Source organism: Stegostoma tigrinum, chromosome 6, assembly GCF_030684315.1.
Source record: "Stegostoma tigrinum isolate sSteTig4 chromosome 6, sSteTig4.hap1, whole genome shotgun sequence".
NCBI classification, from domain to species: Eukaryota; Metazoa; Chordata; class Chondrichthyes; order Orectolobiformes; family Stegostomatidae; genus Stegostoma; species Stegostoma tigrinum.
In genome coordinates, this window is record NC_081359.1 from 43,752,650 (window position 1) to 43,776,074 (window position 23,425).

The 23,425-nt window shown below is 43.9% G+C and overlaps 1 protein-coding gene across 1 annotated transcript in view; it reads right to left on the reverse strand.

Annotated features, from left to right (window-relative positions):
* The window catches only part of LOC125453241 (heparan-sulfate 6-O-sulfotransferase 3-B-like), a 48,895-nt gene extending 25,675 nt beyond the window's left edge, over nt 1-23,220 (reverse strand). Inside the window, 3 exon segments of the mRNA XM_048532558.2 lie at nt 22,709-22,822; nt 22,824-22,908; nt 22,911-23,220. Of these exon segments, the coding sequence (XP_048388515.2) occupies nt 22,709-22,822; nt 22,824-22,908; nt 22,911-23,196 (485 nt within the window). The 5' untranslated portion in view covers nt 23,197-23,220.
* Nucleotides 23,221-23,425: the final 205 nt, after the last annotated feature.

The following is a 23,425-nucleotide window of genomic DNA, read 5'->3' on the forward strand; positions in this document are numbered from 1 at the left end:
CAGAGAGGGGGATGGGGAGAGGGAACTGGAATAAATAGGGAGAGAGGGGGAGGCAGACCAAAGATGGAGGAAAAAGATAGGTGGGGAGGTAGGTCAGGTCAAGGAGGTGGGATGAGGTTAGTAGGTAGATGGGGGTGTGGCTTGGGGGTGGGAGGAAGGGATGGGTGAGAGGAAGAACCAGTTAGGGAGGCAGAGACAGGTGGACTGGTTTTGGATGCAGTGGGTGGGGGGGGAGCTGGGAAGAGCTGGGCTGGTTGTGTGGTGCAGTGGGGGAAGGGACAAACTGGGCTAGTTTAGGGATGCAGTAGGGGAAGGGGAGAGTTTGAAACTGGTGAAGTCCACATTGATACCATTAGGCTGCAGGGTTCCCAGGCAGAATGAGTTGCTGTTCCTGCAACCTTTGGGTGGCATCATTGTGGCAGTGCAGGAGGCCCATGATGGACATGTCATCTAGACCAGTCATCAAAACCAGTCCAACCTGTCTCTGCCTCCTAACTGGTTCTTCCCCTCACCCATCCCTTCCTCCCACCCCAAGCCGCACCCCCATCTACCTACTAACCTCATCCACCTCCTTGACCTGTCTGTCTTCCCTGGACTGACCTATCCCCTCCCTACCTCCCCACCTATACTCTCTCCACCTATCATCTTTTCTTTACTCTCCATCTTCAGTCCGCCTCCCCCTCTCTCCCTATTTATTCCAGTTCCCTCTCCCCATCCCCCTCTCTGGGTCTGGGCCTGAAACATCAGCTTTTGTGCTCCTGAGATGCTGCTTGGCCTGCTGTGTTCATCCAGCCTCACATTTTATTATATTGCAGAGTCTCATGTTGGTCATGTGGATGATATACCCAGCCAATCAAGGGAGGAGGGTGGAAGTGCTTCAATGCTGGGAATGTTGGCCTGGCTAACACTGGTGTTGGTGTGTCTTTCTTCCCAGTGGATTTGCAGGATCTTACACTGGCAATGTAGATGGTTCTGCTCTCTTTAAATAAAGAACAATAAGAATGGCAGGGTACATGTAGCAGCTACAGCATGTGGGAGTGGGTGGATATCTGATTCATGCAACATTTCTGCAGTTCAAAGGATCTCCGATCAGTAGTGAGCTGTAGTCAGATGTGAATAGTGAGGGGGTACTTCCCTGGACATTTTGCAGCAGAAGGCCATCACAGCCTTACTTCAGACTTATCCTTCTGTCCCTGACCATGGGACATATTTGAGTGAGTGATAATGGGAACTGCAGATGCTGGAGAATCCAAGATAATGAGGGGCTAGATGAACACAGCAGGCCCAGCAGCATCTCAGGAGCACAAAAGCTGACACTTTGGGCCTAGACCCTTCATCAGAGGGGGTGATGTGAGGGTTCTGGAATAAATAGGGGGAGGCGGACCGAAGATGGAGAGAAAAGATAGGTGGAGAGGAGAGTATAGGTAGGGAGGGGATAGGTCAGTCCGGGGAAGACGGACAAGTCAAGGAGGTGGGATGAGGTTAGTAGGTAGGAGATGGAGGTGCAGCTTGGTGGGAGGAAGGATGGGTGAGAGGAACAGGTTAGGGAGGCAGAGACAGGTTGGACTGGTTTTGGGATGCAGTGGGTGGAGGGGAAAAGCTGGGCTGGTTTGGGGATGCAGTGGGGAAGATTTTGAACTGGTGAAGTCCGTCCACATTGATACCATTGGGCTGCAGGGTTCCCAAGCAGAATGAGTTGCTGTTCCTGCAACCTTCGGGTGACGTATTTGAGTGTCAGTTTTGGGTATCTAGAAGGTACCGAAGGAGGTGCCTCAACTCTTAAAATTTGTCCAAAAGGTTCACTCCTCTTAGAGCCTGTCCTCATAAGTTCAAACTTTACAAAGAATGAACAACTGACCACAACACTGGAAGAGACCACTCAAGTGGGGGAATGAAAGAACATGAAACATAACAAATGAAACAGCACCATGGTGGATCAGTGCTGGCACTGCTATCTCTTCTGGGGACCCAGGTTCAATTCTGGCCTCAGGCAACTGTGTGGAGCTTGCACATTCTCCCCATGTCTGTGGGGGTGTGACCAGTTTCCACCTCCAGACCAAAGGTGTGCAGGATAGGGGGAACTGGATGTGCAAAATTTCCCACAGTCTACAGTGGGAAATGCTGGGGTAGGTCTTGGATGGGATGTTCTTCAGAAGGTTGAGGGCTTTATGGGCCAAATGGCCTGATTCCACAGTGGAATTCTATATAATGGAGGGTTAGGTCAGTACAACTATACTATAAGCTCCTTTTGTATAGGGGGAAACAGTATAATTAGGTGGATTGAGGCATTAATTATCAGGTGGTATAATTAGAAGCATTATGGCATAGTTATAGTAGGGGCAGTATTAGAGGATTACAGCAATAGTTATAGTTGGGGCAGTATAATAAAGACAATGGCAGTAGTGCAAGATAATTAGATGGATAGACACTCTTTGCATTCTGAAACATGAGCTGTAAGGATTGTTGTCTGTCCCATGCCTGGATTAAGAACCCCTCATGGAATAGGATTTATAAAGGAAGGATAGTCATAGTGCACGTAAGTACCAACAACAGACTCAAACTCTTCTCCTGAGGATGAATTAACAGTTAGGGACAAAATTAAAATACTGAAGCACAAAGATTGAATATTACCTCAGCCACAAGCAAATTCATACATAAATAGGATTGGGGAGATAAGTGTGGTGTGAAAGAAAGGGATTTTAATTGTGGGGCACTGGCATCTAAATGTGGGAATTGGGGAGTCTTACTATTTGCATGGTCTTTGCTTGACCTGTTCTGACAGCAGTGCCCTGATGAATCTCAATAGTGCATGGTAACAATGTATATTGCTAAGAGTACAGTTGCCTCAGTCCCTTAGGGGCTGGTCTTTCATTAGAGAGGTTAAATTCACCAAGTCATCTCTAACATTCACTGTATCAGGTGAGGGGCAAGGTCAAGCAGGCAGGCTATTCATGGTGACCTCAGCCAGTTCAGGAATCTAATCCAAATTGTCAGGATCCCTCTATCACAGGCCAGTTGTCCAGCCAACTGAGCTAACCAAACCCCTTCTAGGTTTGTACTTGGGTAGGAACAAACAAAACAGTGAACCAGAATGAAGTCAGAAAAGAATTAAGGCAGTGATAAGACAGATTTGAACTGTCTTAGAATACTGTGTACATTCAAATAACAAATTGCCTCCATCTTATTGGAGGCCTACAGATTACACTGAGCAATATTGTTCCTTAGTGGCAATAAAATAGATTCTGCCCTTTAACTCAGACCTTCTTTATCCAGCACTACAATGCACTCTTTTAATGATCATACACCTCAGTCCCTTTTCTTCCTTTCCTATCTTTACTGAGCATTTACAGTACCCAATATTTAAACACCCAATTCTGCCATTTCCTGACAATCTCTAAATCACTATAGCATTAGACTTCTACTTGGCAATCTGTGCAGGTAACTCATCAAACTGTCAATTTTTATCAACAGTCAAATATATGCACTAACTGCAATTTAGACTTTGAATGTAATAAACTACATCAGAACCAGTACAAATGTCCCTGTAAATCAACCCCCTTCCTTCTGCACCACTTTCCCACCTAAATGTTCATCTGTCTTAGCCCCTTATTTCTGGTTTTTGTATGAGGCACTGGAAGTAATCCAGAGATGCCTACTTTGGAGGTCTGCATGCTGATGTTCTTCCTAGTCCATATCTGCAAGTGATCTATATCCTGCTGTATGATTTGACAATCTTCTACACTACCCACTGCTCTCCCAATCTTGGAACAGTGGGCCAGGCAGCATTAGAAGAGCAGGAAAGCTTACATTTCAGGTTGGGACCCTTCAGAAAATTCTTCAGCCCTGTTTTTTTCAAATGCATGTAAATCCTACCCCTAGGAATTCCTTCCAATAGTTTTCTAACAACCCATGTTTGTTTGACTTACCAGTCTATACAGTTTCCTGGATTATCCTGGTGTTTTTTCCCTTGGAGAGGAACAACATTAGCTACTTTCCATTCTTCCAGAGCCCCTCCATTGGCTTGTGAGGATACAAAGATCTGGGTTAATGCCCCAGAATCTCCTCTTGCCTTGCTGAATAACCAGGGGTAAATACTATCAGGCCCTGGGAACATATCCACCTTATCCACTTACCTGCCTGACTATTGCCCATCTCCACCTGGTCTGGCCTACATGATTCTAGACCTACAACACTGGTTGACACATGTGCCTGTTAAATGAAAGTGGGTGGACCACCTTGCCCTGACTGAGGCTCTAGAAAAGAAACAACACAACAGCCCTGCTGGCCCTACAAAGTCACCCTTCCTAACATCTGATGACTAGTGCCAAAGTTGGGACGGTGTCTCAGACACTAGTTAAGTAACAGTCTGACAGTCACGATCATGCACAGATGATGACACATACTAGTATACAGTAGGGAAGGTGTTGGCCTGGGACTCCCCAACATTGACTGCAGTTTCATGAGGAAACATCCTGCTGGTCACCACATACTGTCCTCCCTGGGCTGATGAATGTATACTCCATGTTGAACAACACTTGGAAGAAGCACTGAGTGGCAAGGGTACAAAATGTATTGAGTGGAGATTTCAAGCTGGCTGGATACTAAAGGACATAGCTGCTAGATTGGATCTATAGCATGTAGTGACAAGGTTAACAAGAGGGGAAAACAGACTTGACCTCAACTTTATCAGTCTGACAGCTGCAGATGCATTGGTCTATGACAGCATCAATAAGACACTCTCTCCAGTGCATTCTCCATGTGGAGATGAAGACTGCCTTCACATTGAGAATAACCTCCATTTTGTGATGTGTCACTATTACCATGCTAAATGGAACAGACTTTGAACACATTTAGCAGCTCAACTCTGGACATCCATGAGGCACTGTGGGGCTACAACAGCAGCAGAATTGTACTCCAGCACAATCTGCAACCTTATGGTCCAGTGTATCCCCATCAAGCAAGGGGATTAAATGTGGCTCAAGACAGTATAGGGCAGCATGTATTACTAAATTTGTCAACTTGGTGAGGCTACCAAACATGACTAATTGCATGCCAAACAGCTAAAGCAGCAAGTGATGGCCAGACTAAGTGATCCCACAACCAACAGATCAAATCTAAGTGCTGCAATCCTACTGTATCCAGTAGTGAATGGTGGTGGACAATTAAACAACTCATTGGAGGCAGTTCTACAATCATCTTTATCCTTAATGATGGAAAAGCCCAAAGCTAGAGTGCAAATGAAAAGACTGAAGCATTCATAGCAACATTCAGCCAGAAATGCTAAGTAGATGACCTATTGTGGCCTCCACCAATGGTCCCCAGAATTACAGATGCCAGTTGGCTTCATGTCACCTGATATCAAGAAGCACTGAATACTGCAAAATCTATGGGCCCTGAAAACATTCTGGAAATAGTACTGAAGACCTTTGTGCTCCAGAACATTCTGCTACCCTAGCCAAGCATTACCAATACATTTACACACTAGTATCTACCTACAACTTAGAAAATTGCTCAGATATGTCCTGCATATAAAAAGCAGGACAAATCCAACCCAGTAACTACCACCCCATCAGTCTATTCTTGATCATCAGTAAAGTGAAGGAAGGTTTTAAGTGCTATCAAGCAGCACCTACTCAGCAATACCCTGTTGGTTTTAATAGGGTCACTCAGCCCCTGATCTTATTGCAGCCTTGGTTCAAACATGGACAAAAGACCAGAAATCTAGCAGTGACACGAATGCAAGATCACTGACATCAAGGCTGCATTTGACAGTGTGGCATCAGTCCTAGCAATGCTGGAATCAATGGCTCTCAGGGGCCAATTGTCAGCTGGTTGGACTCATGCCTGGCACATAGGAAGATAGTCATAGTTGTTGGGGGTCAGTCATCTCAGCTCTAGGACATCTTTGCAGGGTTGAGTCCTTTGCTCAACCATCTTCAGCAGTTTCATCAACCTTCCCACTACCATATAGTCATAAGTAGACATGTTTGATAATTGCAAATTTTAAGAACAAAAAATTACAGCACAGGACTAGGCCCTTCAGCTCTCCAAGTCTGCACTGACATGCTGCCCATCTCTCTCAACCCTACCTGTCCAGGACCATAATCCCTCTATTCCCATCCTATTCATGTATTTGTCAAAATACCCTTTAAAAGTCACTATCGTATCTGCTTCCACTACCTTCCCCCAGCAGTGAGTTCCAAGCAGCATCTGTTTTTCAAACTTGCCTCACACATCACCTTTAAATCTTGCCCCTCACATCTTAAACCAATGCCCCCCCCTTGTAACTGACTCTTCTACCCTGGGGGGAAAAAGTTTCTATCTGTCCACGCCCTTCATAATCTTACTGACCTCCATTAGGTCACCCATCAACCTTTGCTGTTCCAGTGAGAACAATTCAAGTGTCTCCAAACTCTCCTCATAACTAATGCCCTTCATACTAGGCAAGATCCCAGTAAATCTTTTTCTGTACCCTCTCCAAAGCCACCACATCCTTCAGGTAGTGTGGCAACCACAATTGAACAAAATTCCAAATACAGCTGCACCATTACCTGCCAATTTTTAAATTCAACATCCTGGCTGATGAAGGCAAGCAGATTGTATACCTTGTTGACTACCTTCTCCACCTGCATTGCCACTTTCAATGATTTGTGTACCTGCACACCCAGATCCCTCTGACAAATAGTACTCGAGTATTCTGCCACTTAATGTATATTTTCCATCTGGGTTAGATATTCTGAAATATGTTACCTCCATTTTTCTGGATTAAACTCCAACTGCCATCTCTGCCCAAGTCACCAACCAATCTGTATTCTGAGGGTCCTCCTCACTATCTGCAATTCCATCAACCATTGTCAGCCACCAGCTTATTAATCAAGCCAGTTACATTTTCCTCTAAATCATTTATATAAATTACAAATGGCAAAGGTCCCAATATTGATCCCTGAGGAACACCACTAGTCACAGTCCTCCATTCAAAAACACACCTTCCACTGCTGATGTCTTCAATGACCAAGTCAATTTATTCAGCACCATCCATGACTCTTCAGATACGGATGCAGTCCAGGGTGAGATGCAGCAAATTCTGGACAATATCCAGGCTTGGACTGATGAATGGCAAGTAACATGCATGAATGCCAGGCATTGACCATCACCCCTTGACAATTACTGGTGCTCCCATCACAGAATCCCCCACTATCAAAATTCTGGGAATTACCACTGACCAGAAACTCAACTGGACTCACTACATAAACACAGCAGCTAAAAGAGCAGGCCACAGGCTAGGAATACCATGGTGAGTAACTCACCACCTGAATCTCCACAGGCTGTCCATCTGCCAAGCCACAAGTCAAGGGTTTAGTGGAATACTCTCCACTTACCTAGATTGGTGCAGATCCAACAATACATAAGTAGGTTGACAGCATTAAGGACAAAGTAGCCCATGTAATTCACACCACATCCACAAATCTCCCCTCCTTCAGATGCTCAAACAGCAGTGTTCTATCAACAGTTCCTTCATGACTCACCCAATTATATCCTGAAGGAAAAGGGCAGAAAATACATCAGAAAAGCACTACCTACAAGTCCCACTCACCTGAAAACACATTCCTGTTCCTTTAGTGTTGCTAGGTGAAGATCCTAGAATTGCCTGCCTGACAGCATTGTGGGTTACCCTACATGACTGCAGCAGTTCAAGAAGGCAGCCTATTACCAAACACTCAACAGCAACCAGCAGCAGGCAATAAATGCAATGCCTATGTCCCATGGTTGAATTTTAAAAAAATTCCCATAATTATTACAATATTTTCTTACAAACCTGCTTTATTTCTTTAGCTAGCCAAAGCATAGCTACTATTATGGGCTTAACTTATTTCCATCAGTGAATTATTTCTACATAAGCTGATTCTGAATGTTGATGGTCTGGACCAAGATTATTTCTCACTGCTGTACTTGTCAAATTCTTCATTGACAGAGATACATCAATCCTTCTTCTTTGTCCAAAATGACAAATGGCCTTGAATATTCAGTTCCCAGCCATGGTCACTTTGCAAACATCTAAAATTAGACAGCAGAGAGTATGGGAAGACATTTCCTGATTGTAGTAAAACAAATTCCTGAAGAAACTCAGCAGGTTTGACAGCATCAATGGAGAGAAGAGTTCACATTCCAAACCCAGTAACCCTTGTTTAATTCAGGGTCACAAGACAGAACAGTAACTTTTTTCCCTTTACAGATGCTGCCATCTTTCAAATTCCTCCAGCAATTTCTGTCCTGACCTCTTCAGCTCTCCAGCATCCATAGTTCTATTGTTTTGCTGATCATCTGAAGGCAAGATGAACTATAATGGCATAATTAAAATTGGTATTGTTCAACAGGCCAGAATCAAGGATGGTTGTGCAGCTGAAGTGGATTAGAGAGCTAGAGTCAGAATGTACATGAAAAGAGCTCACCATGCAATTCCTGACCCTGGGTTGAGAGCCCAGGGTTAAGCTCCCATCTCCTCTAGAGGTGTGTAATAACATTTCTGAAGAGGTTGATCTTTCTAAACAAAAAAATTAAATAAAATGAGGTACTATACACTAGGGGTTCTTGTGGTGCAGCAATACAATCCCTACCTCTGAGCCAAGAGGCTTTGATTTATGTCCCACTTCCTCTAGAGGTCACAAAATCCCTACAGTATGGAAACAGGCCATCTGGTCCAACAGGTCCATCCCACCCAGACCCATTCCCATACCCCCATGTCTAACCCACCTAACCTAAATATCCCTGGACACTGGGCAATTCAGCATGGCCAATCCACCTACCCATCACATCTTTGGACAGTGAAGAAACTGGAGCACCCACAGGAAACCCACACTGACAGAATATGCAAACTCCACACAGACAGTGGAGGTTGGAATCAAGCCTAGGTTCTTGGTGCTACAAGGTAGCAATGCTAACCACTGAGCCACTGTGCAGCCCTAAATTAATAACATTTCTGAACAGGATGATTAGATATATAGAGAATGTACATTTGAAGACAAGGGTGAAAAGCTTAATTGAGTGGATCTGGTGTCAAGCAGTATGAAAGGACCTTAGACGAAGCAGTTACAATAGTGGGATGAAGTGGCAGGACTAGAATCTGAGATTACAGCAGGAGCAGTGGAAGGTGACATAAAGCAGTGAAAGTACAACTGAACTAAATTGAACACAGGAAGTTCAGAGGGGAAATGAACAAGGAAACCAGACAAAGACTGAACAGGAGTAACAGATAATGGGAACTGCAGATGCTGGATGAAGGGTCTAGGCCTGAAATGTCACTTTTGTGCTTTTGAAATGCTGCTTGGCCTGCTGTGTTCATCCAGCTTCACACTTTGAACACAAAATGAGACCTGTTTTAAGGAGACAGATTGTTGTGGTGTTAATTGAGTACTTTGCATCTATTTATAACAGAATATATGTTGCTAAAGTAATCACAAAACAGCAGGTGGCAGAGATGTTGGTTGCAGTACTGGTCTGATACACGCTAATATGTCTGCTGTGTAGACTTTCTAACAGGAGCTAGGTGGCACTGAGTCTGCTATGCTAAAAAAAAAATCCATGTTATCTTTAAATGAATCAGTTGTTTGTTTTCTAGACTGTAACACAGTAACCTATTTAAATAGGTTTGCTGGTGTTTAATTGAGAAATCAGAAGTGGGCCAATCTAAATGCTATTAGAAATAACTCCTCAAAGGCTGGTATTCTGTCATTAAGTCATCCATTATTACAAGTCCACAGTACATGACACTGGCCCTGTTAGCTCAGAGCTGTTCCTGGAGTAAACAGAACCCCTGAGACTCCTGTTTATATCCATCAGCCAGGACTCCCTGATTTGGACCAGCTTAACAGCCCCAATCAGAACTCATTCTACAAGATCCACCTGGCTGATCTCATTCCAAACACTACACTATCCAAACTGCAAGGTTAAAACTAAAATCCAGCTTCCTTTGTCAGATTTCATGTCAATGCCCACATAAAGTGCCCCAAATCTTTTCAAAATTGTTTAAAGTTGTACAAGCATTCTACTGCAAAAGCAGTATCACAAGTGCTCTTCCTGCACCACCCAACAGTTTAACTTTCAATTGCCTAACTAGAAAATCAAGTAATTAAACTTGGCCAATAAAGTCTGAAGTTGATTCATTCTCTTCCTTTCCATTGATTTTTAACACTTCTTTCAGACAGATAATTGTAAATATCCTTCTTCCACTAAGCACTTAATTACTGTACAAGTTACTTAACTATGCATGTTGCTAGCCACTTAATCCAATCCTTAGTCTAATCCACTTAACAGTGCATTAAGTACAACTGATCAGACTACAAATAGATGTTGGAAAAGCAATGTACCTTCTCTGGTTGCTGGATACAATGCCTTTGCTGCATCCTTTACATTAACCCAGAATCCTTCAATTGATCTGAGCTCTTTAATTTACTTCACCCCATGCATCTCTTGGGAGAGCACAACATTGTGTAAGAATCAAACTCATGACCTTCACATTATTAGCACCACACTCTAACCAGCAGAGCTAACTATTTATCGGATTCTGAGCTTTCTTGTTCACAACATCTGGCATGATTTTGCAAATTTGCATAAATAGTTTTGGAAGCAGTGAAGATGCCAATTTGACTAGATTGAGGAACAGCAAATTACTTGGTGCAATAAATTATTTGCCCTAATGTTTTAATTCATTCATGAGATGTGGGCATCACTGGATGGGCCAGCATTATTCCCATCTGTAGTTCTGGAGGAGATAAAGCTGCTGCCTTAAACTACTGCAATTCATTTGCTGTAGCTAGACCCAAACTCCTGTTATAGGGACGGAGTTCCAGGATTTTACCCAGTGACAATGAAAGAATGGTGTCACTCTTCCAAATCTGGATGGTGAGTGGCTTGAAGGGGAGCTTGCAAGTAATGGTATTTGCTCTTGAACAGCAAATTTGGTGGATAGGTGAGCTGGAAATTCTCTCTTCCACAGGAATCAAATATGGTTAAAGGTCAGAATGCCATACTTAAAGGCCACCCAGACAGGCATCCACTCAGTGCAGGGAAGGCAAGTCAGCCTGGTTGACCATCTCCAACCCACATTCCCATGGGGATGTCTTACAGCAAGAGCAAACTAGCCCACTGTATACAAGGTTCTTGTTTGAGCCATCCAGGAAAGGCAGCAGTTCCTGTTCCCTGGGGCCCCCTCATCAGACCAAGACCTTTTGAAGAGGTCACAGCAAGGGTCAGCACTTGCAGGAATCTAGTATTCAGGAAAAGGATAAAGGATCTCCTACATTCTGCATGGGTAGCTAGCACTGTCTGCCCACTGTAACTTGACACCCATGCTGATGTCACTCAGTCTAACTGAGCCAATGCAGAGATTTGTCAGAGGAGGCTTGTCTGCAAGCTTCAGCACCAGGTGGATGTGTACTCATGTGCCACAACCACCTCTGCTGGCAATATTCCAGCAGTCCCCAGGCAATGCAATTGGGAATCACTTATTGCAGACAGCTCAGCTCAGGAGTGGCATGGCTATACATGCTGATGTAGTGCTCACACACATTGCAATGGCACCCCATCCTTCACTATTTGTTTGCAGGACAGGAGGGAGAGGCCCAGACTGGCAGCAAGTGGGTGCCAGACATTCACATCTTCACCCACTTCAAAAAAAGCAGTAGAGCTGGCAGAGGGGGGCTATGACCATGCCAGTTTCATGGGTGAGATAGGATTTTCTCAGGACATCAGTGAGGATGCTCTTCTTAGATGTGTTGATGTAGTGGGGCCTTCTTTCCATGAGAGAGCACATAGCCAGGACCACATTCCTTCTCTTCTCCATTTCAGTTACAAAGTGAAATATGAAAGAAGGGGATAATCTTTCCCCCACCTCCACCCCTAAGCTCCTTCACACACCTCCTCCACCACCAACTTTGAATGTCTCCCAACCTTCAAATTGGGCACTAGCATGGCATTCCCCTACATGACATTTACCAGCACAGATACACTGACCTCCAGGGTTTACACCTTCTGCAGTGGGATTGGTCATGAACAAGTCCAAGGCTAAGGTCTCTGACACAGACCTGCTGAAGTCCAGATGCCAGCTCAGCCCCAGCTCTAAGGTATGGGTTGTACTTGCGGAGGCAAACAAGGAAACATCAGACAGAACTGGACAGTTCTACTGCCATGGTTCCAGCCTGAGGTCTTGGCTGCCTTCTTGAGGGTAACAGCTGTCTTGGGATTCAGTTCTAACAGAGCATCCCATGGCTGGCAGTTACACACTTAGACCTGTACTTCACAGGTGCATTTCATCAATGGTAAGGCAAATGGAAAGGGACTCTTTGACCTCTCTTCAGGTGCCCCTTTAAGGAGTCAGGGAGGTGTTATTGTACACAGGAAGAGTGTCATCCACTCACAGGGTATTATCTCAGGGGGCTCCAGAGACACCTGATAAGCAAGTGACCTTCATGTCAGGCTGAGAAGGTCTCCAGACTTCAAGACTCAATGGAGCCCTGCCAAGATCAGCATTGACATAGCAGTAGCAGGCTGATTCCAAACTGCAAGAGATGTCGCAGCAGTACCTGGACACGGTGGTCAGCGAAAGCAAGTTCTGAGGGCACATGCATGGTTTACATGATCATTCAACCTTTCCGTTATGTAGCTTTGTAAATATCTTTTAACACTATATGCAAGTTTGTTGCTGCACTGCACCACCAAGTGCTGATACACTTTGCAAAAAAGTGAGTGGGGCATCATCCATCATAAGGGAATGTTTGTCTTCAGTTGGGATACCTGTTGTTGGTTGAATCCCTAAGCATGGAAACAGGCCATTCAGCCCAACAAGTCCACACCAACTCTCCAGAGTGTATCCACCCAAACTTACCCCCTACCCTATCCCTGTAACCCCCTAATTTCCACAGCCAATCCACCTAACCTACACCTCCTTGGACATCGGCAATTTAGCATGGCCAATCCACAACCTGCCCACTTTTTGGACTGTCAGAGGAAATTGGAGTACCCAGTAGAAACCCACAGTGAGAATGTGTAAAATCAACAGTTACCAGAGGCTAGAATTGAACCCAAGTCCCTGGCACTAGAAGGCAGCAGTGCTAACCACTGAACCACCATGCCACACCAATTTTAATGTGTACACCTAATCTTCTCAGAAGACAGCAAAGTATGGAACTATAATTGGGATTACAGCCAAAGGTGCCCTAACTCTTCATGAGATGGATGCCATAAGTGAGGTTAGTGAGGAAATTACACCCATGTTCATTACACACATTGATTGTGTCTGCATTGTAATGAAGAAATATTGCAAGGTTTTGTAGGGTGGGGGATATTTTCCCAGGCTGGGATCTCCATAGTTAGGGGATAACATACTCAGATTAAGAGGTGGGAAATACACTACTGATAAGTAAAAGGACTTCATTCTGAGGGCAGGAAAATGGAAGGAAAGTGTTTAGAATTGTTTTGCCTGTAGGGTACTGGAGGCAGTCACTAATGACACTCAATTAAAACAACTCTCTTTGAAAAGAGAGATTCTCAGATTTTAGTGGCTGAGGGAATAATGACACGAGTCATATTGGCCATGATATAGGAAAGCTGTGGAGCATGCTGCAGGGTCTGAGGGGCCTAAACTGGCTCCTCTTGCTTTCTCAGTATGTCCCTGTCTGCTGTACAAAGTTCTCAGACACAGCCTACAAGTGGATTATGTGATTTATGGGGTATGAGCAATCAAATCCAGGTGAGACAGCATGTATCTTTAGAATTGCATGTAAATGGATTTGCTGAGGAAAAGACAATTATACTATCCTCCAAGGGACTGGGGTGGTGACAGTGAAGTGCTGTGCAAATGTTGCACACCGTTAGCACAAAGGTTAGGCTTATCCATGCACTTTCATGCTTTCAAGGGATCAAAATGGAAAACAAACAAAGATCACTGAAATAACTCTGTCCTAAAGTGGAAGCAGGGACTCCTGGAAATCAGGTTTTAAAAATATAATAGAAGTCTGTTTATAATTAGGTTTTCACTTGACTGTCTGATCATTGCCCTGGCTTTTGATGTCTGTAACCTATATTCTGACCCATTCCATAATCACTCTATCAAATTGTTAAGAAACATGTAATTTAAAATGAAAGACAGATGTTATGAGACAGTCAACCAGCAATGACAAAACTAGACTAACAGTATCTACAGCTATTTTAATAGGAACAGAGTAACTGGGGTTGTTTGCCTAGAGGCACCTGGATAACAATTAGTCATAAAATCATAAAGATGTACAGAATGGAATCAGACCTTTTGGTCTAACTTGTCCCTGTTGACCAGATGGCACTAGAATTGTTTAGGCTATTTTACCAGCATTTGGCCCTTATCCCTTAAACTTTTCCTCTTATATACCCTCCTGGATGTTTGTCAAATGCTGTAATTATACCAGCCTTAACCACTTCATCTGGCAGCTCATTCCATGCACACAATACCCTTGCATGAAAATATTGCCCTTAGGTCTCAATCTTTCTCCTCACCCTTAAAACCTATGCCCTCTACTTTTGGACTCCCCTAACATGGGAAAAAGACCTTGTCTGTTTACTCTCTTCTTGCCCCTCATGATTTTACAAACCTCTAGAAGATCAGCCCTCAGCATCCCAAGCTGCAGGGAAAATAGCCTCTCCCTCTAGCTCAAACCTCACAGCACTGGCAACATTCTTGTAAATATTTTCTGAACCCTACCAAGTTTCACAACATTCTTCCTATAGCAAATCCTTCCCATAGCACGGAGACCAGAATTGCATGCAGTATTCCAAAAGTGGCCTGACCAATGTCCTATACAGCTGCAACATGACCTCCCAACTCCCAAACCCAATGCAATGACCAATAAAAGCAAGCATACAAAACATCACCTTCAGTATCCCGTCAATCTGGGCCTCCATTTTCAAGGAACTATACAATTGCCTCAAGTCTTTGTTCAGCAATTCTTCCCAGGGTCCACAGTGATCTGGTTGAAATTTCATTGTAGTGAGGTAACCTTCTTTGTCCACTACACCTCCAATTTTGGTGTCCCTTGCAAGCTTACTAACCATACCTCCTATGTTTGCAACCAAATCATTTATGTAAATGACATAGCAATGGCACCAGCATGGATCCTTTTGGCACACCACTGGTCAGGGGCCTCCAGTCTGAAAAGCAACCCTCACGACCCCTGTCTCCTACCTTCAAACCAGTTCTGTATCCAAATGGCTAGTTCTCCCTGCATTCCATATGATCTAATCTTACTAACCAGTCTATCACAAGGGACGTTGTTAATGCCTTAATGAAGTCTATACAGATCATGTCCTCCACTCTGCCTTCATTAATCCTCTTCATTACTTCAGAAAGCTCAAGCAAGTTCGTGAGTTAATGATTTCCCATGCACAAAGCCATGCTGACTACCCCTAATCAGCTCTTGCCTTTCCAAATGTGTAAATCCTGTCAATCAGGATTCCCTCCAATAACTTGCCCACCACCAATGTCAGGCTCCTCAATCTCTAGTTCCCTGGTCTTTCCTTAACACCTTTCTTAAATAATTGGCACCACCTTAACCAACCTCCACTCTTCCATCTCACCTGTGGCTAGAATTTTTAAAAAAAATCTCTCCAAGGAGTCCAGGAATCACCAACTTCCCAGAGTTCTAGGGCACACTGATCAGGTCCTGGGGATTTATCCATCATTATGCACTTTAAGATGTCCAGCAGTACCACCACCTCTATATAATATGGAAACTTTCCAAGATGTTGCTATTTATTTCCCCACATTCTCTCTCTTCTGTATCCTTTAAAGTAAACATAAATGCAAAATACTCACTTAGTATCTACTCCTTCTGTAGTTCCCCACATATGCAGCCTTGTTGGTCTTTATGGGGCTCTATTCTCTCCCTAGTTACTCTGTTGTCCTTCATATCTTTGTAGAATCCCTTTAGATTCTCCTTAACTTTTTGTCAAAGCTATCCCATTTGCCACTTTTTTGCCCTCCTGATCTCTCTTCAGTATACTTCTACTGCCTTTGTATACTTCCAGGGATTCAGTGCTCCCTGCTGTCTGTACCTGACATACACTTCTTGCTTATTCTTGACCAAGACCTCTATCTGTAGTCATCCAGCATTCACATGGGGGGGGGGGGGGGGGGGAGGAGGAGGAGAAGGGTGGGAAAGGTGCAGGCTTTGAACAGGGATATTGTCTATCTTCAAGACAAATGACTTAGAACATCTTGGTTTTTTCAATCACTTGGTGGTGATAGAGAAGGATGAACTTAACTGCCAGCAACAGAACTGAAGAATTGTCAATGGACTTGAAATATAGACTCTGTATTGCTGCTGCCAGTCATGCTGAATTTCTCCAGAAATTTCTGCTCTGGTTTCATATTTCCACTACTCAATTTTTTGTTTTGCAAATCCTTAAAGGAGTGAGATAGAAACCAGAGGAATCCTACACCTGGGGAATGTGGCTGATGTTAATTCAATTCAATCTATTTGATATCAAGAATGGCTTTGCATACTGAATTCAGCAAAAGTTACGACCCAGAAGACATCTTAAGTATAGTATTGCAGATCTATGCTCCAAAGCTACAACTTCATGCCAAGCTGTTCTAGAATGGCTACAAACTTAGAAATTGCCCAGATAAAGTGGAAAATTGTTCAGGCACACCAACCCAAATTCTCACACCTCCAGTGTTGGAATTAAAGCAGGCTGGATGGATTTAAAATTGGTGAGTAGCACCTCATTCCAAAATTCCAGTCACTGTTTCCCTCAGGGATTTTTATGGCCCAGGTAAGGGTCAGGATGCTAACTGGGTCTTCAATTATCCTCCTCCTTTTGTGGAGGCATATAATTTAGACGCTATTCACACAGTAAGGAGAATCCCAGGGCTGCTTATACCTATATAAATGGCAAGACGGTTGGCTAACTCAAGGACAAAGGGAATCTGAGTGGAGTCAGAACAGGTACATAGAACACAGGACATCACAGCACAGTACAGGCCCTTCAGCCCTTGATGTTGTGCCGACCTGTCATACTGATCTCAAGCCCATCTAATGTACACTATTCATGTACATCCATATGCTTGTCCAATGATGACTTGAATGTACCTAAAGTTGGGAAATCTACTGTTGCAGGCAAAGCATTCCACTCCTTACTACTAAGTAAAGAAACTACCTCTGACATCTGTCATATCTTTCACCCCTTAATTTAAAGCTATGCCCCCTCATGCTTGCTGTCTCCATCCTAGGAAAAAGGCTCTCCCTATCTAACCCACTGATTATCTTATGCCTCAATTAAGTCACCTCTCAACCACCTTCTTCTCTCTAATGAAAACAGCCTCAATTCCCTCAGCCTTTCCTTGTAAGACCTTCCCTCCACACCAGGCAACATCCTAGTAAATCTCCTCCTCCTCTGCACCCTTTCCAAAGCTTCCACATCCTCCTTATGTGGTGACCAGAACTGTACACAATACTCCAAGTGCAGCCACACCAGAGTTTTTTTTGTACAGCTTCACCATAACCACCTGGTTCTGGAACACATTCCCTCTATTAATAAAAGCTAAAACACTGTATGCCTTCTTAACAGCCCTGTCAACCTGGGTGGCAACTTTCAAGGGTCTGTGTACATGGACACCGAGATCTCTCTGCTCATCTACACTACTAAGAATCTTACCATTAGCCCAGCACTCTGCCTTCCAGTTACTCCTACCAAAGTGCATCACCTCTTGTCTGCATTAAACTCCATTTGCCACCTCTCAGCCCAGCTCTGCAGCTTATGTGTCTCTGCAACCTATAGCATCCTTTGTCACTATCCACAACTCCACCAACCTTAGTGTCATCTGCAAATTTACTAACCCATCCTTCTATGCCCTCATCCAGGTCACTTTATAAAAATGACAAAACAGCAGTGGACCCAACACTGACCCTTGCAGTACACCACTAGTAACTGGTCTCCAGGATGAACACTTCCCATCAACTACCACCTGGTCTTTCAGCAAGCCAATTTCTGATCAAAACTGCTATATCTCCCACAATCCCATTCCTCTGCATTTTGTACAATAGCCTACTGGGGAACCTTATCGAACACCTTGCTGAAATCCATTTACACCACATCAACTGGTTTACTCTCCTCTACCTGTTTGGTCACCTTCTCAAAACAAAACAAGGTTTGTGAGGCATGACCTACCCTTCACCAAACTGCTGACTATCCCTAATCAATTTATTCTTTTCTAGATAAATCCTATCCCTTATGCCCTTTTCCAACACTTTACCAACAACTGAGGTAAGGCTCACTGGTCTATAATTACCAGGGTTGTCTCTACTCCCCTTCTGAACAGGGGGAAACCATATTTACTATCCTCACACCAGTTGGTGAGGTCCAAAACAAATGCTTGTTGATTTCCACCAATGAGAAGGAAATGGTGGAGGATGATCTTGGAAGGGAGAGTTGATTTCTAAGCCAACTTCCTAGTAAAAAGGAAGCAGTGTTGTCTGTCTATAAGTATTACAGTAGATGTTTCTGGGTCCTAATGGGATCTATCCCAGAAAACTGAGGGAAGCAAGAGAACAAATTGCTGGAGCATTGACTGACAGTCATCTTTGTATTCTCTCTGGCCACAGGTGAGGTCCCAGTGGCTATTCTCTAGTCCTATGTTCTCACATTGTTTAAGAAGGGTAGCAGGGATAATCCTGGAAATTATCGACCCATAAGGCTCTCGTCAGTGGTGGGGAAATTATTGGAAAAGATTATCAGGGACAAGAGCTATAGACATTTAGAAACAAGTAGACTTAATAGCAATAGGCAGCATGGTTTTGAGGGAGGTCCTGCATCACTAATTTGACTTTTTGCAAGGTGACAATGATTCATGAGGGTAAAACAGTGAATGTTGTCTACATAGATTTAGGTAAAGCCTTTGAAAAGGTCCCTCATGGTAGACTTTACAAAAGGTAAAGTCACATGACCTCATTGGTGAGGTGTCAAGATGGATACTGACCTAACTTAGTCATAGGAGGCATGTTTAGTGGTGGAAGGATGTTTTTCTGAATGGAGGGCTGACCAGTGTTCCATAGGGATCAGTGCTGGGATGTCTGCTGTTCATGGTCCAAGTAAATGATTTGGAGGAAAAAATAACTGGTCTATTTAGTAAGTTTGTGGATGATACAAAGATTTGAGTGCAGATAGTAAGAAGGGTTGTCAGAAGATACAACAGGAAATAGATCAGTTGGAGGCATGGGCAGTAAAATGGCAGATCAAGTTTAATCCAGACAAATGAGATCCTTTTTGAAGGATCAAGTACAGATGGAAAAGTATACAGTGAATGGCAGAACCCATACAAGTATTGATATGCAGAGGGATCTGGATTTGCAGGTCCACATTAAAGGTGGCAGTGCAGGTTGATAAAGTAGTGAAGAAAGGTTGACATGTTTGGCTGCATTGCGAGGGGCACTGAGTACAAGGATAGACAAGTTATGCTGCAGCTTTATAGAATTTTAGTTTGGCCACACTTGGAATATTGCATACAGTTCTGGTCACCACACTACCAGGAGGATGTGGATGCTTTGAGGAGAGGACAGTAAGTCTTCCAGGATGTTGCCTGGTATAGGAGATTTTAGCTGTGAAGAAAGTTTGGATAGGCTGGGTTATTTTCATTGGAACACAGGAGATTGAGTGGCAACCTGATGGATGTTTTATAGGATTGTAATTGGTATGGATAGTGGAAAGTATGAGGCTTTTTCCCAGGAGTCAGTTACTAGGGGACACTGGCTCAAGATGAGGCAGGTTTTTCCACAGAGGATGGTGAGTGCCTGGAATGTGTTGCCAGAAGGGGTGGTAGAAGCAGACACAGTAGCAGCATTCAAGAAGCACTCAGCCAAATACACGAATGGGAGGCAAACAGAGATGCAGATCCTGCAAGTGAAGGCAGTTTTAGTATGGAAGGCAAAAAACATGGCACAGGCCTGAAGGGCCAAACCACCTGTTCCTGTGATAATAGGAACTGCAGATGCTGGAGAATCCAAGATCATAAAGTGTGAAGCTGGATGAACACAGCAGGCCATGCAGCATCTCAGGAGCACATGTTCCTGTGCTGTGTTCTTTGCTCTCCTCCAATCTTAGCAGGTTGGACCCATATTGTTAGTGGGCTTGCAGAGAGGGGTTGTGAACTCTAGGGGAAGATGATTGACAGGCCAATGCAAAAAGGTCTTACCAAGTTGAACTGTTGTAATTGGATTTTAAACCTAACTCCAACTACTGTGAAAAATGACTGAAGTTTTTATTCTTGAAGTGTGTGGTTCTTTGTTTTCCCCAAAGATTATGCCAGAATGCAGTTAGAGAATATTGTATGGAAATGCACATACTTTATGTGCCTGAGGGCAGATTCACCTGTAATTCAGATACATCTTACAACTTTTACTTTGAATTTTGAAGAGTAGTTACCAGTTTGAGACAGCTTTATAAAACCTGCTTGTGAAACACTAAACCTGTTCACAATAAATATGTTGTAGACTTGCAAATACAGCCCTCTGTAATGTTCAGTTAATTTTTTTCATTTTGGACAAATCCATACCCTATTGCAGTAAGTGTTCAAATGCATCAAGTAGAAACTTTTGGTGCTAAAATCCAAGGTTTGGTGTTTTGTTCATACTCTTGTCTAAGAAAATAGAATGGTTTGACAGTAACAAGTGTTCACCTGTACAGAAACAAGTGACAATACAATATTGTTAACTTGTTACCCATATCAAACTGAAGACGACAAATCTTTCCAACTCATAGAATGGAATGGGGGAGGTAGATGTGCCTTCTTGGTGGCTTGCTATCTCTTGCAGTCAGTGCTCCTTGACTTTGTCTGCTGGTAGTGATTTGAATGCCAATTTTTAAATAACTTTGTAAACTAGGTTGCAAAATGTGATTAGGTTCTGGTTAGTAACATTGCAGATGACACCAAAATTGGAAGTATAGCGGTCAGCAAAGCAGATTATCTCAAGAATACAACAGGATCCTGATCGGAACAGGCAATGAGCTGAGTGGCAGATGAAGTTTTAATTTAGACAAATGAGGTTCTGCAGTCCTTGGAAGTGGAGTTGCAGAAAGATAGGATCATGAAAGTGTTTGGTGTGCTTCACTTTATTGGTCAGTGCTGTCAGTATGAGTTGGCAGGTCATATTGTGGCTGTACAGGACTTTGGTTAGGCCACTCTTGGAATATTGTGTGTAATTCTGGCCTCCCTGCTATAGGAAAGACATTGTGAAACTTGAAAGAGTTCAAAAAAGACTTACAAGGATGTTGGAGGGTTTCAAAGCTAAATAAGCTGGGGCTATTTTCCCTGCAGCACTTGAGGCTGAGGGCTGACTTTTATTGACCTTTATAAAATTGAGGTGTGAATAGGGTAAACAGCCAAGGTCTCCTCCCACAGGGCATAGGCTTAAGGTGAGAGGGGGAAAGATTTTAAAGGGACCTAAAGGGCAACTTTTTCAGTGTGGTGCCTGTATGGAATGAGCTGCCAGATGAAGTGGTGAAAGCTCATACAGTTAAGAAATTTAAAAGACATCTGGATTGGTATGTGAATAGGAAGGGTTTAGGGGGATATGGGCCAAATTCTGGCAAATGGGACTAGATTTATCAAGGACATCTGGTCAGCATGGATGAGTTGGGCCAAAGGGTCTGTTCCCCTTCTGTATATCTCTATGCCTCTCTGATACTTTGTCCAGGGTGCTGCAAAGGCATGAAGTTGATACTTTTGAGTTGCAAATAAACAATCATGTTGTCTGTTAACTGAGTTAGGAGACAAATCAGGATTGAATTCAGCACTAAATTTTTGGATTCCAAAACATTCAACGTTCATCTGTTTTTTTGTGATTTTTTTTCATCTTTAAAAGCAGATGCCTACAGTTGATCCCTTTTTCTCTGTAGTGTTGCTGTGGCTGAACCCTCCTCCAAAGGTGTTGATCTTCAACATCTGACCAAATCTGCTGACCCCTGTCAAGCTTTCTTTAAAAAATCAAATTTAGTTTTGGGGAGGTCAAGAGTTTGAACCTCCCAACCATCACACCACTCCTCCAATCTCTTACAAACAGTCACTGGAATGTGTACATGTATTAAAGGAATTTCACAGGCCATTTTGAATTAGGATTATATCTGAAAGCTAGTTACATTCAACCAAATATGATTGGCTGAGGATTCTGGGATTGTATTCACTAGTTTAGGAGGTTGAGGGGAGATCTAATAGAAAATTACAAGATAATGCGTGGCTTGGAATGGGTGGATGCTGGGAAGTTGTTTCCATTAGATGGGGAGACTAGGATTCATGGCACAGCCTTAGAATTAGAGGGGTCAATTTAGAACGGAAATGAGACATTTCTTCAGCCAGAAAGTGGTGGGCCTGTGGAATTCATTGCCACTGAGCACAGTGGAGGGTGGAACGTTAAATGTCTTCAGGGCAGAGACTGATAGATTCTTAATCTTGCAAGGAATTAAGGGCTACAGGGAGAGTGGGTAAGTGGAGTTGAAATGCCCATCAGCCATGTTTAAATGGCGGAGTGGAATCGATGGGCTGAATGGCGTTACTTCCACTCCTATGTCTTATGGTCTAAAAACAAAGATGACTTGGGTAGGACTTGACTCACGCTGACATGACCAGTAATCAAAGGAGGCTGTGGCCTAGGTTGGTTGCTCCGCTCTGTATCTTTGCCCTGCTCCTCACCTGTGAGTGTCTCGTTTCTGAGAGTTTTCCATGAGAGCTGGCACACAGTTGACTAGCTCGGTCCAGTCTGCGTGCAGCCCACAGCTCCAGCCGGTGGAGAACAGCCAGCTCTCTCTTGCCCGGCCGGTGGCAAGTGCATTTCTTCTGGCCGGCCCGACAGTCACAGGGCTGCTCCAGCCGGATGTTCCTCACCAGATGCCTCCGAAAGTGGTGCCGCCGGTCTTCATGTGCAAGAAGACGATCACGTCGTCCCCTTTGTCAAAATCCAAACGCCTCCAGAGCTCCCGCTCGGTGAATTGGAACGCGCCCTGGAATCGCTCCTCCGGCCCCTGAAGCTGACCATGGGGAGACAGAGCCTTACGCTTCAGGCTGTCCCCCCACTGCATTCGACAGGAGCTGGCTCCAGGGCAAACGTACTGGAATGTGATCACCATAAACAAGACGACCGACACCAGCAACAGAAGCCGCCTGTTACATTTCTCATTCATGTTTCCTGAAAGCTTTCCTCATCAAATGACACCAGCACTAACCAGCCATAGCATCTCCCACAGACTGCATTTGCTGGCGCCTGGTGACATCCCCCTGCAGCATCTTCCCGCGCAGGTGATCTGGGCGCGATCTCAATCCCGACTGTTCAATCAGTCTGTTTATAAATAACAAGGAACCTCATCCGCTGTCAATGCTCAACGCAGTACCAGAGGGAACCACTTCACAAAC